Source organism: Polypterus senegalus, chromosome 12 (assembly GCF_016835505.1).
Source record: "Polypterus senegalus isolate Bchr_013 chromosome 12, ASM1683550v1, whole genome shotgun sequence".
Taxonomy (NCBI): Eukaryota; Metazoa; Chordata; class Cladistia; order Polypteriformes; family Polypteridae; genus Polypterus; species Polypterus senegalus.
In genome coordinates this window covers 51,353,352-51,368,949 of record NC_053165.1, presented here as the reverse complement: position 1 = coordinate 51,368,949, position 15,598 = coordinate 51,353,352, and the positions used below count along the sequence as shown (strand labels likewise).

Genomic DNA, 15,598 nt, shown 5'->3' with positions numbered 1-15,598 from the left:
ATTTTAGAAACAGATACTTTGTAAAACTATAGAAAGAGAATAGAAGATGTGTAAATTATATGTGATTGAAAATATCAAAGCAAAATGTGTCATTGATTATAAATGATGCACTATTATAGGCAGTTTATTTACCGAGTTATTGATAATTACCAAGTGGTAATTGTTACTAACCACTGCTGACACTAAGGCTCATTTTATTAAGTTTTCAGTCACTTAACCTGTAATATAAAACTACCAATTATACCTTTAGCCAGACGCTGGAGATCAAGAAGAGGAAGAGAGTGAGGGCAGAGCCAAGGATCAAATGGTGGAAGTTGAAAAAGGAAGACTGCAAGGTTGAGTTTAGGGAGAAGGTGAGACAGGCACTAGGTTGTAGTGAAGAATTACCTGACAGTTGGGAAACTATATCAGATGTAGTAAGGGTGACAGCAAGAAGTGAGCTTGGCGTGACATCTGGACAGTGGAAGGAGGAAAAGGAAACCTGGTTGTAGAATGGGGAAGTACTGGAGAGTATACAGAGGAAGAGGATGACAAAGAAGAATCGGGATAGTCAGAGAGATGCAGAAAGTAGACAAGAGTACAAAGAGATAAGGCACAAGGTGAAGAGAGAGGTGGCGAAGGCTAAAGAAAAGGCGTATGATGAGTTGTATGAGAGGTTGGACAATAAGGAGGGAGAAAAGGACTTGTACTGATTGGCTAGACAGAGGGACCGAGGTGGGAAAGATGTGCAGCAGGTTAGGTTAATAAAGGATAAAGATGGAAATGTACTCACAAGCGAGGAGAGTGCGTTGAACAGATGGAAATAGTACTTTGAGAGGTTGATGAATGAAGAGAACGAGAGAGAGAAAAGGTTGGAAGATGTGGAGATAGTGAATCAGGAAGTACAACAGATTAGCAAGGAGGAAGTAAGGACAGCCATGAAGAGAAAGAACAATGGAAAGGCCATTGGTCCAGATGACATACCTGCGGAAGCATGGAGGTGTTTAGGAGAGATGGCAGTGGACATTTTAACCAGATTGCTTAATGGAATCTTGAAAAGTGAGAGGATGCCTGAGGAGTGGAGAAGAAGTGTACTGGTGCCGATATTAAAGAATAAGGGGGATGTGCAGGACTGTACTAACTACAGGGGGATAAAATTGATGAGCCACAGCATGAAGTTATGGGAAAGAGTAGTGGAAGCTAGTTTAAGAAGTGAGGTGATGATTAGTGAGCAGCAGTATGGTTTCACACCAAGAAAGAGCACCACTGATGTGAATTTTGCTCTGAAGGTGTTGATGGAAAAGTATACAGAAGGCCAGAAGGAGTTGTATTGCGTCTTTGTGGACCTGGAGAAAGCATATGACAGGGTGCCTCGAGAGGAGCTGTGGTATTGTATGAGGAAGTCATGAGTGGCAGAGAAGTACGTAAGAGTTGTACAGGATATGTACGAGGGAAGTAAAACAGTGGTGAGGTCTGCAGTAGGAGTGATGACTGACGTATTCGAGGTGGAGGTAGGATTACATCAGCGATCGGATCTGATCCCTTTCTTATTTGCAATGGTGATGGACAGATTGACAGACGATATTAGACAGGAGTGTCCGTGGACTATAATGTTTGCTAATGATATTGTGATTTGTAGCGATACTAGGGAGCAGGTTGAGGAGACCCTGGAGAGGTGGAGATATGCTCTGGAGAGGAGAGGAATGAAGGGTCAGCAGGAACAAGACAGAATACATGTGTGTAAATGAGAGGGAGGTCAGTGGAATGGTGAGGATGCAAGGAGTAGAGTTGGCAAAGTTGGATGAGTTTAAATACTTGGGATCAACAGTACAGATTAACGGGGATTGTGGAAGAGAGGTGAAAAAGAGAGTGCAGGCAGGGTGGAATAGTTGGAGAAGAGTGGCAGGAATGATTTGTGACATATGGATATCAGCAAGAGTGAAATGGAAGGTCTACAGGATGGTAGTGAGACCAGCTATGTTATAAGGATTGGAGATGGTGGCACTGACCAGAAAGCAGGAGACAGAGCTGGAGGTGGCAGAGTTAAAGATGCTAAGATTTGCACTGGGTATGAGAAGGATGGACAGGATTAGAAATGAGTAAATTAGAGGGTCAGCTCAAGTTGGACGATTGGCAGACAAAGTCAGAGAGGCGAGATTGCGCTGGTCATGTGCAGAGATGCTGAGTACATTGGGAGAAGGATACTAAGGATAGAGCTGCCACGCAAGAGAAAAAGAGGAAGGTCTAAGAGAAGATTTATGGATGTGGTGAGAGAGGACATGCAGGTGTTGGGTGTAACATAACAAGATACAGAGGACAGAAAGATATGGAAGAAGATGAACTGCTTCTTATGTCGTTACATAAATCATTCAGGTATTCAGGACCATATAACTGAACACTTGACCTTATGCAGTAGCTTTAGTCATCTAAATAATTCCAACATACAGGGGTATACCTTCTCTGCAGAGTGTAAGGTAAGGAAAATTATGCCATTTATGACTTAATATGTCAAAAGAAGGATCTTAAAATAAGTCCTAAAGTGCACTGGCACCCAAGGTTGAGTATATTCTTGTGCAGTCATATTTTTTCTCCTAATTCGATTCAGAACCTTTGCAGCTGTATTCTGAGTTGGTTTTAGAATAGTGATGGAAGAGTTGAAGAATAAAGCACTACAGTATTCAATTCTGGTAAAGAGAAATAAACAAAATGTACTTTTGGATAGTATGTAGATCTGAAAATTACAGATAGGTAACAACTAGATTTAACATATACTGAAGCACATATATATTTAAACCACCGAGTTGAGAGTTGTTAAAATTGTCATAGTCTCTGTAGAATTATGATCCATTTACAGAAAACCTACAAATGGATCAAGAAATAACTTTCACTCATCCTATGTTTCACCTCAGTAAAGCAGAAATATCAATGATTTGATTGAAGTAACAGAATTTAACAAATAAAGCTGTGTCATTTGCTTGTGTGTGTTATTCACATAACCTAAAGTCAAACATCAATCTATAAAGAAAAACAAAAGATTGTTTCTTTAAATGAGCAAAACAGATACCATATCTAAATGCAGACAGAAATGACAGAGTACCCTCTTTAGACTTCTCTAAACAGTGAAAATTGTACAAGAAAAGTACCTCATGGTAAAACTGAACCTTTCAGCCAAAAGCTGCATTTAAGTCTAAAAGTCTAATTCTTACAGCATTTACAGCTCTGGGTCTCACAGACAGGTACCTCGGAACAAATGATTTTGTCATGATTATCAATGTACTATTTTGGCATGGGACAGGAAGGTATGGGTAGGACTACCTCCTAACCTATTAAGTATCCTAGGTTTGAATCTTGTGTCACTATATACATGTATATGGAGTTTGCATATTCGCCCAGTGTGTGCATGGGTTTTCCACATAGCCTAATTGGAACATTTTTGAGGAAGTGGTAATTCCACATTAACCATGTGCGAGTGTGCATGTGTACGCCATGCAATGGACTGGCACCCTGCTCGGGGCTGTTTTCTGCCTTACACCAAGTCCTGCTAAAATAGGCTATTGCCCCCCAAATAAACCTGAATTTGATTACCAGGGTTTAAGAATGTTATTTTCATCTTGTATGCACAACAGGTTATAGATTGTGATCCAGGAGTATTTCCTCTAAACACTGACTGTTCAGTCTGCAGTCAAGGAAGTTATCAAGTTTATGGACAAAAACTTCAGTTTTTATTAATATGAGGCATAGGAGTGCCTTAGCATAAAACACTCATTATTATAACTTCTGCAAAGTAATTTTGTTTTCAGTTTGACATTTATCCATTTTTCTTTGACCTGTTTAACCTAACTGAGGCTCATGGGAAACTACAAGGGAGGAAGCAATCCCAGACCAAGTAAATGGGTGTCATCAGTTACTCAAACACATCTATCATTCGGATTATTTCATTTTCAGTTATGCTTCAGGCGACCAGTGTCCCACCTCAAAACAAGGCATCTGAAGAATGCTTGGGTGGATACTATACTCATTTTAATGAAAGGATCCTCTTAACCAACTATATTTGCTTCACAGATGAAGAAACAATTTAATAAGGCAACACAAGAACGAGAAAAAAAGACACTATTCATCAGAAGCACTCAGGCTTATAAGCTGACACATTCAATTAGTTTTTTCTACTTGAAAGAGGACACAGACAAAACATCTGCCAAAACAGAAATAAACACCTGATAGAAACAGTGGGGTCAATTGCCTGGACAGATACTCAGTGGCAATGTCAACAGGCAGACTATATGTAGAGCAATGATTAGCTTTAGAAAACCCCATTAATGATGCAGAGAGTTAGATGAACAAAATTCAAAAGGAAAATAAATACAGATGAATAATCAGTGAGATCCCTGCGAGAAAACAACAGCTTCTCTCAGATCATGTAAATGTAAAAAAAATTTATGAGTACAATCTATATATATATAATTCACTAAGGCAAGACACCCATAGAAAACACGCCGGAAGGGGCGTGGATTCACTAAGCCGCCGACAAGTAAGACACCTATGACGCACGCAGGAAGGAGTCACACCCACCAACTCCAAGAAGTAAGCAGTCTTTAAAAACCAAGTTTTCGGTTAACGTTTTAATGTGCACACAAGTATTAACACAGGTTTGCATGGCCCCATAAGTGATAGTTTTCAAAGGGGTGGCACTAATGATGAGAAGGAATCACACTACATGACAGTCGCAGTCAAAATATAGAACCTTTTTATTGAACAAATTTTGCAAACAACTTAAGATAAAAGTTTGACAACATGTTTTCAACCATCCAAAGAGGCATTTAGACTTAGTAAAATATTCAGAGGTGCTTGTCAAAGGTGTATTGCACTGAACATGTCTTTGAAAAGGAATAAAAAGTGAATATTTTTTGTAAACCAACTACACATTCTGTTAATGTTAACAATCTCTGTCCACTGACATGTTAAAGTGACTTTTTAAACAACTTTTCCATCATTAAACTGCATAATATTTAAACTAATAAATAATAGTGCAACTTCCAGTAATAATACTATTACTTCAAGACTTCAAGCTCAGGTGCATTACACAGTATTCGCCAATTAAAAATAAAACAAGTGCAACTTGCTGAGACATCTTTACCAACTGAACTAGCATTAAGGCAAATTGCATTAATATGGATCTTGCCTCAAGCTAAGCTATATACATAAATAATAAAACTGCAACTTGCATTTTTAATGCTATTTCTGGTATAGCCCTACGAAAGCGTATTAGGGCCACAGTGAAGAAAAGAAAAAAAAAACTATATGTCGAGAATAAAGTCGACATGTTGACTTTATTCTCGACACTTCCACTTTAATCTTGACGCTTATGTCGAGATTAAAGTCGACATTTCCACTTTATCTCATAATTTGTTTTCTCATTAAAGTAGAATGTCGTAAACTAAACTTCACCCTAAAATCAATGTTTAATTTACTAGATTTTTCTCAAACCCCGTTACAAGTTAATGTAGTGCATTAAATGGTTTGTGTTATGTTCCCCGACTCAGTTGTTAATCGATACGCGCTTCTTAAACTGACTTCCTCCGCACTAAGAGGAGGCGTAGGCAGGAATACATTCACTTCATGATATTCCCGCTCTCTGAAAATTTAGAATGCTTAGAATAGGTATCGCACAGGTTTAACTTAAATATTGTGTAAATGTTGGGTTTGTGATCTGGTGGTCAGAGACACGAACACAGAAATCAATGGATGTTCTTCTGAGCGGGCTTTCGATATTGCATGCATGCTGTCTCTATCTGACATACCAAACCCCCAGTTCCTATTCTTTTTCTTTCTCCACATAACCAATCACCACACGATAAACGTCTTTGTGAAATTAAAACTAGTTATAAACTTAGACCACGGAGTGTTCAGAACTTTAAAAAATCTTTGTTATACATGTTTAAATATGCCATCCATTCAGGATTGTGCCCAAACCAGCAAAAATTGTGTGCGAGGCAGGAGCAAATACTGAATGAGGTGCCAGCACATTGCAGGGTGAATACGAGCAATACATACACTAGCAGGGTCAATATAGCATAACAAAACCCCACATCCTACATGACTCTGAAAGGAAACTGAAGCACGCCGAGTAAACCCACCAGAAAAACATGCAAATTCAAAGCAGGGAACACCCGGGACCCCTTTGCTGTGAGGCAGCAGTGCAACCTCCATGCCACCGTGCCCCGACATGATTAATTCATGCTTTAATGGATTTCATCATGAAAATTATAACAAGTACTTATCTTAGCATTCTAAATGTTCAGGGAGCAGGAATATCATGAAATTAATGTATTATGTGTGTTGCCTGCGCCTCCTTAGTGCAAGAGGAAGTCAGTTGAAGAAGCACGTAGCGATTAACAGGAATCGGGGAACACTTAACACAAGGCATTTAATGTGCTACATAACTTATGACGGGGTTTGAGAAAATCTAGTAAATTAAATATTCATTTTAAGATGAAGTTTACTTTACGATGTTCTACTTTAATGACAAATTACAAGAATAAAGTCAACATGTTCGACTTTAATCTCGACATAAGCATCGAGATTAAAATGGAAATGTCGAGAATAAAGTCAGCATGTTGTCACACTATTACACAGTACCCAGGTACATTACACAGTATTGAAAAAAACAAAACAAGTACAACTTGGCTTGCAGTATTATCCAGTAGTATAGAAACAGTATTCGCACATTTACATAATGATCCACATCTGACCTTTTAAAACCAAAGTATCTCCAGACAACACACACGGCTCCTTTTTTCAGCAAAAGTTCTTGTGTGTCATCATGTTCAACTTTATTATCTGCTACAGCTTCAGTTTCAGAATGTTCTCCGTCCATTTTCACCGTTCAATAACTCCACTAACGCATGTACTCTGTTGCATGCCTGTTTAGCAGTGTAGCAGTGAAAAAGGTCCCCCTTAAACAGTTTACCGCTGCACCACGTTCTGAACGTTGTTTAGGCAATTTAAGCCAGTGTTACGGTATAAGAAAAATCCATATCATAACAAAAATAAAAAACAGTTTTCGGTATGAACCAGTATACCACCCAGCCAGGGCCGGATTTTCCTATAAGCTAACTAGGCTTCAGCCTAGGGCCTCAAGATCAAGAGGGGCCTACATTCAAATTGTTAGCAATTTGAACAAACTTAAAAATGGGAGGTGAAAGGGCCTCATAAGTGGAATAGCCTAGGGCCTCTTTTCATCTAAATCCGGCCCTGCACCCAGCACTAGATGGGACAACAGTCAATTACAAAGCACATTCCATTATAAAACTATCAAAGATCCAAGAGAACAGTGGAAAAAAGATCTCTTATTCAACATTTCAGAAAAGGAGTGGAAAGTAGCAATGTACAGAATTCACTCGAGCTACATATGCGCAAAGCATAGAATTATTCAACTGATAATTATATACTGATCTCATCTCATTTAAATTTGTCCAAAATGTTTCCAGGGCAAGATCCAACCTGCGGACGTTGCAATCAGGTTTCGGCCTCATTGGGCCACATATTCTGGACCTGCACCACATCAACATCATTCTGGACCGAAATATTTAAATGCCTATCAGACAGCCTTGATGTCACAATCCCTCCTAATCCACTAACAGCTGTGTTTGGTGTTCTTCCAGATGGGCTGAAAGTGGAAAAGAACAAACAAACTGTGATTGCATTTACTTCACTATTGGCACATAGACCTATCTAGCTCAACTGGAAGAATCTTAACTCTAATATTAAGTCAGTGGTTAACTGATGTTATATACTATTTGAAACTGGAAAAAATCAAATTTACACTTAGAGGATCTGAACAAAATTTTTTCAAAACTGTCAGAATCTACTCAATAACATTTTAGAATAAGCATTTAAGTTGAGGAAGCAGGTTCTCTCCCCTCTTTGACTCCATTTATATTTATTCATTTATTACTTTATCTATTCACTTGTCTTTACTAGCATAAAGTTTTATACTGCTGGCCTCTCTCTCTTTCTCAAGGGTGGGGGTTGATTTGTTTTTTTTTTTTTTGTAAAACTTGACTTGTGTATGGAATGTTATTTGATGTTAATAAAATAAATAAATAAATAAATAAATAAAATAAAATATAGCACATTCCCACCCACAAACACATTCACACAGGGCAAACCGAAGGTCACAAAAATAGCTTAACAGCACTTCTTTAGAGTGCTTAAAGAAAGGCAATGAAAACAGGAGGAAAACAAACTGTATAAAAATGGAGGACACATACTGTACAGAGTGTATTATTTATGTCCCCCCAGAGGGGACTGGGCGGTCTCATGGTCTGGAATCCCTACAGATTTTATTTTTTCTCCAGCCGTCTGGAGTTTTTGTTTTTCTGTCCCCTGGCCATTGAACCTTACTCTTATTCGATGTTAATGTTGATTTATTTTGTTTTATAATTGTGTCTTTCATTTTTCTATTCTTTAATATGTAAAGCACTTTGAGCTACTGTTTGTATGAAAATGTGCTATATAAATAAATGTTGTTGTTGTATACATGAATCTAGTCAGAGAGAGATTGAGGCAGACACCCGTCAGCCATATTTATATCAACACATACTTCATCTACACAAAACATTCATGCAAAATATTTTATTAAGTCCATGTAACAACAAGTGTCCTGCTTTTCACACTCTGTATAATAATTTGCTATAGCCTGTACCCTCCATTAACATGACTTTTAATTAAGTTGATAGCCTACTGATTTCATATGCTTACTTATCCTTATCTAATCTAATCCAAACACAACTGTAAATTTACTATCTGTCACGAAATCAACAGGTTGTGGATATTGTGAATATGTAGAAAAGAGGAGGCTGAGAAGACAAAGGAATAAAGTAGACCAGAAATAAGGAGTGAACCAGCAAATTAACAGAGATCTGTTAAAGAAATGATAACAGCATTTGAAGGGGTTGGAAAGACAGAGGTTCTGGAGATGCAACAATAAAACAGAATGTCAAGTGAGAATATTTCCATTCATGTTTAAAATATAACAAAATATAAAACACGGTGAGCATACTGCAGATCTAACTGAAGAGGTCAACTACAGAAAACAAAAAACTATCCAGGAGGCCAGGTACAAGGCTGCAGTCAGCAATGGAAAGAGGAATGCACAAATTGCATGGAAATAAAATAGGACTCAAAACAGGTGGGCCAACCCACATCACTCCCCTGCTTCACCAGCACAACAAAGAGGATTATTTGACTACATAAATACTGGGGACAGCGGAACCACCTTGCGGTGTGCATTATCCACTCATTCGATGCAGCATTATGTGCTGTCTCAGCTTGTTCCATGCAATGCAAAAAGTTCACCTCTTGGCCACTGATGACACTTTGTGTCAGGAAGCCAAATCAAACTCTGTGGCCTAAAGAGAAACAACGAACAGGCAAGACACTGCCCACGGCAAGAGACTCAGATCACCACTTAATTGCTTTACAGAAATCTGGGGCTTACTTTCCCAAATTATCTTACTTCCCCCACTGTGGGGTGGATCAACCATACCAACTACCAAAAAAAGGCAAATCAAGGGCTTGTGAGGCTGGAGTGCAATGTGATGCTATGGATATTAAATAATGGCAGCAAAGGTCCCTTGAGAAAGATGGTCTGGACAGGCAGGACATGTGAAAAAGAGAGACAAAATTACAGCAGAAATCTTCACGCAGTTGTATCCAGTTTTCTAATGTTTCATAGGATGAAGTGAATATTTACACTGTAATGTATGAAAACTGAAAGCAGAATGTGCTATCATGAACAGCACTACATCCTCAGAATAAAGGACAGACAATGCGGTTATATGGATACAGCAGGAGACCAGTCTTATTAATAAAGCTTCAAGGGAAGGCAGTGCAAAACATTGTATACCTTGCCAAAAGTCAAGACAGTTAAACCTTCAGCTAGGCAGACGTTGTAGGAAAAACTGTTCTGTTGGATCATTAAATGTAAAGGTCCTTGGGGCTGCTTTTATCAAAATATACAAAATAGGACTAAATAACATAAATAATTTAGCTAAACTTGTGGATTATCAATTATGTCAGGAAAAGCTAGGTACTTCTGTGAGCCTGAACTGGAAGAATCAAGGTCAAAAAATGTATTTTTGCATCTGGACTTATGTCTGCTATAAATTTTTTGACTTTTCTGCCTAATAATTTCTGCAGCAAATATCCCTGTTCAAAGAACACAGTCCCCTAAGCTCCATGTGACAGACTTCAGAGTGGTCCGTAATGGAGCTAAACGGCTGTTGACTGCACAGCAAGCGACTCCCCAAGGCCACCAGTCATTAAACTTTTAAGAGAAGACATTAGCAGAAAAAATGTGGTACACCATTCACAATGAAAAGCTCAGCCCTTTGCTGGCCGGAATTTGATTTCCAGGGAACTTGTGCTGCTGCAACTGACACCAACCACCGCAATACCTATCTGGCTAATATATTTTTTCCCCTCTGTAAGAGCAAGTTAAATGTAAATCTATTTTTTTTTTATTTGTCTCATCTGATTTTAACCAAAGTTTGTGAATGAAAACTCAGGCTCTACATTTGTGAATGTTTCAAAATCGCAAGTAAACTTCTGCATAATGAGCAGTCACCTTACCTCATGTGTGTTTTAAATTTAAGGATGCTTGTGAACTAAAACTAGGCCTGTGTCATAATGTCCAAATGATTACGAAAACTAGAACCCAGACTCCAAGAGAGTGGTCCAGCATTCAGTATTATAATCATAACTCATCTGTCTCTGAGATCAAATCTTGTTCAAAAAGGTTAGAACTGAAAGGGGGAAAAAATTAAAATACAAATGATCACAGACCACCTCGGAACAATTCCTGCAGCAATATGCCAAGACATACAGACCAGTCAGAGTGGCCCTTAAGGAGCCTTGAATCATGGAAAGATCACTAAATCCTGGGAAAGACAAAACGAGCTGCAATTGTTTTTGATGGATCTAAAGAAGGAAGAAAAAAATTTGAGGGCAGGGTTTTAGCCACCTTCATCAAGATCATAAACTTAAGAGATAAATTTGGCTACTGAACACTTGAATCAAACCCACGACCTTATTAAACCACAATTCTGAGATATCCGTAGGACTTCATAACAAGGTGCATACTTCACTAAATGAGAAATGAAGCAGCAAACTAGTCTGGTTTAACAGATGTGAAAAGAAGAACATCATGATGGAAGCAAACTGCAGGTTTCAATCAGAGCTTACCTTTGACTATAAGGCAGTATATCCATAACAAAGACCACAAATGACAAAATGAATCAGGCTTCAAACAGTCAGGTGGAGGGAGACATTGAAAACAGGGGTGAAAAAGCCCTAACATCCTGGTACAAAGGCATAGTCACAGAGGTCCTTTTTATAGCAATGTAAAGTCTAAGCAGAGGCGGCTTTCCCTTGCTGAAAGCACAGATGACATAAAGGAATCAAATAATGCGAAACAGGACAACGGCGTACACGAGTCTCTGCCTGAATCTCGAAACTATGCAGGTTAGAGGTACATGATGCCTTTTGTTAATTCTCTTATATTAAGCGTCTTAAGTTTCTAATACATTCATTATTTGCTGACTGATTAGACATAAACATTAATTTAATATCCACCTTCTTCCTCTTTTCCCACTTCTATGTGGGGTTAACGTTTTATAGGTTTCAGCACAATTTTTATAGCCGGAAGCGTACCCTTACTTCAACCCTCCACAGGCTTGGGACCGACTTCCATACTGTCATTCAATATGCAGACTTTAAATGATCTTTATAAAGTAATTCATTATAATTTATTGCTCTTTAACATTTGCCTTTAATGCACAGTCATGGAGTATAGCAGCTAAACATTTCATTACATATTACTGTGTCTATAATTATATGTTAAAAATAATTTGACTTCGATTTATTAGGTTTACTAAAAATACTAAATTGTCCCATCCATAGATTGTTCTGGCCTTGTATCACTAAACTTGAACTGGAAAAATTCAGAAAATTTGAGAGTGACACACACAATAAAAATACCTGTCAAAAAAAAAAAAAATCTGAAAATTACAATTAAAAGTGAGTAAAATTTTTAATAATGTGGTGTTCCAGCTGATAAAGGCACCCAAAAATCTAAATGAGAAGAATCTGAAGGAACAGAACATCTTTAAATCCACTGTATCAAAGGTAGTCTTGGTTCAGGCTGCTTGTTACATTGTTAACCATATGCTAAACGAGCATAAATACAGCACGACCTGTAATTGAAATGGTGACATCTTAACACAGCATACACCAAAGCCACGTCAACCATCAACAGTCATACATGACAAGTTGTGCAGTTTAAAAAAAATAATTCTTTGAAACTTACAAATATATCTGATATCTAAATTCGGTTCTTCTTCATGGACACTGGCAGAATTGGAAGTCCCTAAAAATCAGCTTCATGTACCTCATAATTCGAACTTATCGACCGGGAGCCCCAACGAAAAAGACAACCAGCAGCACCCTTTAAACTTTAGAACTGAAGCTTATGGAGGTACCCTACTACTCCTTGGCCAAATCTGGGCTGTCTTGGTTCCACACCGGGATAAATCCCATACTCACACATTAGTGTGCTGAAGGCCACCACCCCCAGCAGCCCCTGTAGGAAGATGCCAAAGTCGTCCATAAGTGCCCCATTTTCGCATCCCCGGGAGGGCGGCCGGCTCGTCGGGCCGCTGCCGGTGGTCAGGTTGCCTCGGAGCATGGCGGGGCTGGTGTAGGCTCGCAGAATCCGATGCCCAACCCGGCCAAACTCCCCTCCCATCACCGGGAAGAGCGCACAAAGCGCTACCGCATAGCGATTCAGTCCTCAGGCAGGCCGCCTTATTTCTCAGCTCAAAAACACTTCTCTTTGTTTTCAAGTTTCCATCACTGTTTTTCATAAGAGGACACAAATGTAAATCCAAAAGCTCTCAGAACGTCACCCCTTTCCACAGTTGTTTATGCAAATAAATGTCGTCAGCAAGGTACACATTGGCTTCTGGGAAAAGAAGTTCAAGCTTACTTCCTTCTTTTGGTCTGAAAACGTTCTTTGCTGTACGCTGGGAAATGTAGTCCACAAGAGAGCTCCGAGGCTCTCGCTGTGGATGGATTGTGGGAAATTAAGTTAAGTTTTCCTCCTGAAGAGAATTATGGGAAATGATGTTTACATTAGGTCTTCCGTGCAAAATTAAAGCACTCAAATGAATACATGAAAAATCTGAAAGTCAAGTTCAGACAGCCCAGAGGTGAGGACATTTCCTAAGCATCTGTTGTTAAGTTTTGTTGGCATATTTTTGAAAATGTAGAGTAATGAACTGTTAGGTTGTATTATTGTATTATCTTTTTAATGATGCATTGCCTATTATGTGATTGCAATGATCATGTTACGTTTTGTTTGATGATTAAATATGTTTTAACAAATATTTGTAAATGATAATAAATGCCAGTGTATTCCAAATAAAAAAAATAAAGGTTTAAAATATGGATTTAAATACAGTATATATATATATATATATATATATATATATATATATATATATATATATATATATATATATATATATATATATATATATATATATATATATATATATATATGGATTTTATAATAAATTCAAGAATGATGGTGTATTATGAGAAATGGGTTTAAATATGGGTTTATTAACAGTATCATTATTATCAAGGGACAGTATGTTTATTATATACAGGCAACTATAAATATTTCTGTTTTAGTCAGAGATTAACATAATTTACATACATATGCACATTTAATCCCTCTGAGCCGAGTCAGATTATTATAAATCCATTGAAAGATCATTTTTATCACTCATTAAATCTCTAATAACAAAGCTTTTCAACCTTCAATTAGATTCTGTGGGAACAAAATGGCTCATTCCTATTGGACTGATGAACAGCGGTTACGTCCAACTAGTGTGCCGATAACAAACAAGCAAACACTAGTTTAGTGATATAGTGTGATAAATTAGGAGAAATTAAAAGATTGCCCTGTCAAAGTTCATATTTCTAATGTGTCATAGCTATCCCTCCAAAAACACTTTGTTCCCAGCCATTGTTCAAGGTCATAGTATTTAAGTGTGCGACAGTCCGGGTTAGCTCCACAGTCCCTGTCAGATTGAACCTGAAGCTCTCGATAACATGATGGGCAATGAGGACACATACAGACAAGATGTAGTGAAAAGAAAAAATCAGTAAATTATTAAATAATATATCCCAATAAAAACAGATGCTCATGGAGTATAAAATCCATTAAACAATAAATAATCCTGTAAAATAAAAGTCCCAAAGGCAGAAATCTTATAAAAACCAATGAGCCACATCACTTCCCTCTAAAAACTGACATCTCCTATCTCTGCTTACCTCAGATGGGATCCCACCACCAGAAGCGAAGTCCTTCCAAAAGGCACAGCAAACCTTTAAAATCACAACACTTTGAGGACACTCCTGATGAAGGCTGTGCCACCAAAATGTTCAGCCTCTTAACTTCTTTTCCTCTTCAATGTGGAAACAATCCTTAAAGATTCCCCCCTTCACTGTCTGTTATGTTGTTTCATCAGAAAGAAAAAAAAATGCAACACACATAGACAAATGGGCTCTTGTCAAATCTTCTTTTCTAATGTTCACCATATTTATTTTAAAAAAATCCATTTGAAGGTTTCACTCAGAGATGTGATGGATCACCGGACCTCCGTCAGTTCAAATTTGAGAGAATTTTTCCCAAATATCTGGCCCCACTCCACATGCAGATTAGGGGCTAATTGGCCAATCAGAGGATTAACATTCAGTGATGTTTGCATCTTGGGGGTAGAAAGGTGTAATTGGGTGGCAATTTACTTACTTGAAATGGCTCCAATACTGGGCTAGATTGTATAGAATTGGGTGGGATTTTTACTGTGATTGGGCTGTATACTTCCTGTCAAATCTGGCCAACCCTGTTCAGGGCGTAACTATATGTGGAATTTGAGAATTGGAGAAATAAAAATGAAGAAGTCATTGCATTTCTATAGCGCTTGTCAAGCACTTTACATAGAGCGTGGGGAGCTACTTCCACCACTATAAATGTGTAGCATCCACTTGGATGATGCAACAATAGCCATTTTTGGACCTGTATGCTGAGAACCAGGGCCGGTGCCACCATTAAGGTGAATTAGGCATTCGTCTAGGGTGTAGATCATAAGGGAGGAAAAACCCAGCAGCACGGGTTAGCCACCAAACAGTCGGTTGGTGTACTAATAAGCTTTGCCTAGGGTACAAAATAACTTTGCACTGGCCCTGCTCATCACATGTTATCTATTAGGTGGTGAAGCGGTGAGAGAGAAAGTTAGCCAGTTAGGGACGGTAGGGGGTATTTGAGGACCAGAATGACCAGGCCAAGGTAGCTAATTTAGCCTGTACACTCTACTCTTTATGAAAGTTGTCCAGGGATATTTTATGACCAGGACCTCAGTTTTACATCTCATCTTAAGGACAATACAACTTTACAGCACAGCGTCCCAATCACTGCACTGGGCTATTGGGATCCACACACCAACCTCAAATACAATATAATGTATTGAGTGGTTGTAACATCTCTCACTAA

At 38.3% G+C, this 15,598-nt stretch overlaps 1 protein-coding gene across 1 annotated transcript in view; it reads right to left on the bottom strand.

The window, feature by feature from the left end:
* The window catches only part of LOC120540413 (store-operated calcium entry regulator STIMATE-like), a 46,653-nt gene extending 33,697 nt beyond the window's left edge, over nt 1–12,956 (bottom strand). Inside the window, exon 1 of the mRNA XM_039771146.1 lies at nt 12,583–12,956. Within this exon, the coding sequence (XP_039627080.1) occupies nt 12,583–12,784 (202 nt within the window). The 5' untranslated portion in view covers nt 12,785–12,956. The remainder of the gene's footprint in view (nt 1–12,582) is intronic.
* Between the last annotated feature and the right edge of the window lie 2,642 nt (nt 12,957–15,598).